The 1,784-nt window shown below is 31.2% G+C and overlaps 1 protein-coding gene across 7 annotated transcripts in view; it reads right to left on the reverse strand.

Moving 5' to 3' along the window:
* LOC107616555 overlaps window positions 387-1,784 on the reverse strand; it is a 1,871-nt gene continuing 473 nt past the window's right edge. Inside the window, exons 2-4 of one of the 7 annotated variants that reach the window (XM_021117382.1) lie at window positions 1,557-1,747; window positions 854-1,027; window positions 387-661 (exon numbers count right to left, since the gene is read on the reverse strand). In XM_021117382.1, the coding sequence (XP_020973041.1) occupies window positions 648-661; window positions 854-1,027; window positions 1,557-1,747 (379 nt within the window). In that variant the 3' untranslated portion in view covers window positions 387-647. Of the gene's footprint in view, window positions 1,028-1,209; window positions 1,748-1,784 lie in introns of those variants that run through there. The other 6 variants (XM_021117380.1, XM_021117379.1, XR_001614567.2 and 3 more) reach the window with 6 other exon arrangements.

Consider the following 1,784-nt stretch of genomic DNA (forward strand, 5'->3'; position numbering starts at 1 on the left):
TATCAAAAAAATAAGAGAATAACGTCAATAAAAGTTCATAAAAATTTGTAACTTATACCTTAAAATAATTTACTTAGATAAAAAATGAAGGATACATCTTTATTCTATGAAGTAGTTAAAAAAATAACAAATTAAAAATTAATACACACGATAAAAAATATTATACATATCCTTTAATCACACGAAACTAATTATGAAAATGTTCGATCAATATATGTGTTATTAATACACATGTATATAACAAAGTCATAAACGTTAACATTATATATAAATGTTAATTATGTATGATTGATAATTACAATAATTGACAATTAATATAATTGAAATTAGAATGTTTCACAATTAGTATAATTAGAATTAGAATAATTTATAATTGAAATAATTAATAATTAGTATAATTATTCATTAAATATTAATTTTTATAGGTGAATTCTATCTTACCTTCTCTAAATTAAAAGGTAAATTATTCCTTATTCTTATTATTAAATGAAATGAAATAAATTGTGTATCTGACGCTGCCATGTTTTCATATTTGTCCTCCTCATCCATATCTTTTGCATTATCTTCTTCGATAATGTCATCGTTATCTGACCAATTTGATTCGACATTACACCGATCACAATTACAGGTGAAGCCATAGTCTTCCATCAATTTCTTCTACCTGCTAGCATAGTTTTCATTGACAAAAAAATAGCTCAAATAGATCTCCCTGCCTTGAAGAACATCATGAATCATCCTAACAATAATGTCAGTATTATTACTGCCATCCGGTAGATTACTATCCACATAATCAAATCTGCAGGCATTAGAAAGACAATCGTGGTTAAAAAAAAGGAGGCATAGGAGTATATACCATAAGCTCTAATAGACCTCTGGCCATCATCAACAGAAACCAGCTGCATTAAGCCAAAGACATTGTGGTTGTCCTTGGCCAGAAGCGTGGAGGTGAGTTCCAAAGAAAATACATTCTGAAGACCAATGGGAGCAATTGAGCAGAGAGATGAAATAAGAAGGTGTAGGAACTGAGCTGCAGAAATTGTAGCGTCATCAGGAGAACTATGAAGAGAAAGCAAGATTTAAAAGTCTGAGGAGAAGATATTGGCAAGATTGTACACAACAATGAGAAATTGAACCTAGACTTGAAGTTCAAGTGGATGTCCAAGAAGAGAAGAATAGAGTTGGCTTGAAAGTGAGACAATGCTTGATAAAATTAATTGATATAAATATATTAATAAAATAATTAAAAATAATATAAAAATTTGTAACCATCTATCTCCCTCTGACATTTCTAACCACATGTTAAACCAGTGAGAGAGGGCATTAATTATGATCCATAGGTAACTCTCAAGTGTCCAACGTGGCAGATGATGTTAACAATGTCATACAAATCCTCTCCCTCTTCATTCCCACTTCAAAAGAACTCTTTCTTCTTCTCATCTTCTTCACCCAAATAAAACCATAAGCCCCAATTTGTGAAGGCAGAAGGATAGAAGATTAAAGAGGGACCATAGATAATTTTGAAGAGAAAATGTCAAGGTGCTAAATGACGAACTCACCTGCATCATATGTGAGTTTCACTGTCGCTAGAAATTCAATTGTGAAGAGAAAGAATGAGAATAAGGTCGATGGGAGGTGCTTTATGCCGTTAACGACTTTACATTTTTTGACAATGTACCAGTGTACCACAATGCTGTTAGTTGCAACAATTGATGTTGGGATCCCAAGTTTTATGACCCAAATTTTTTTTCTAAAATCAGAACAGTAACAATTTCTTACTTCAAACA

The sequence above is a fragment of the Arachis ipaensis genome, chromosome B01, assembly GCF_000816755.2.
Source record: "Arachis ipaensis cultivar K30076 chromosome B01, Araip1.1, whole genome shotgun sequence".
NCBI lineage: Eukaryota > Viridiplantae > Streptophyta > Magnoliopsida > Fabales > Fabaceae > Arachis > Arachis ipaensis.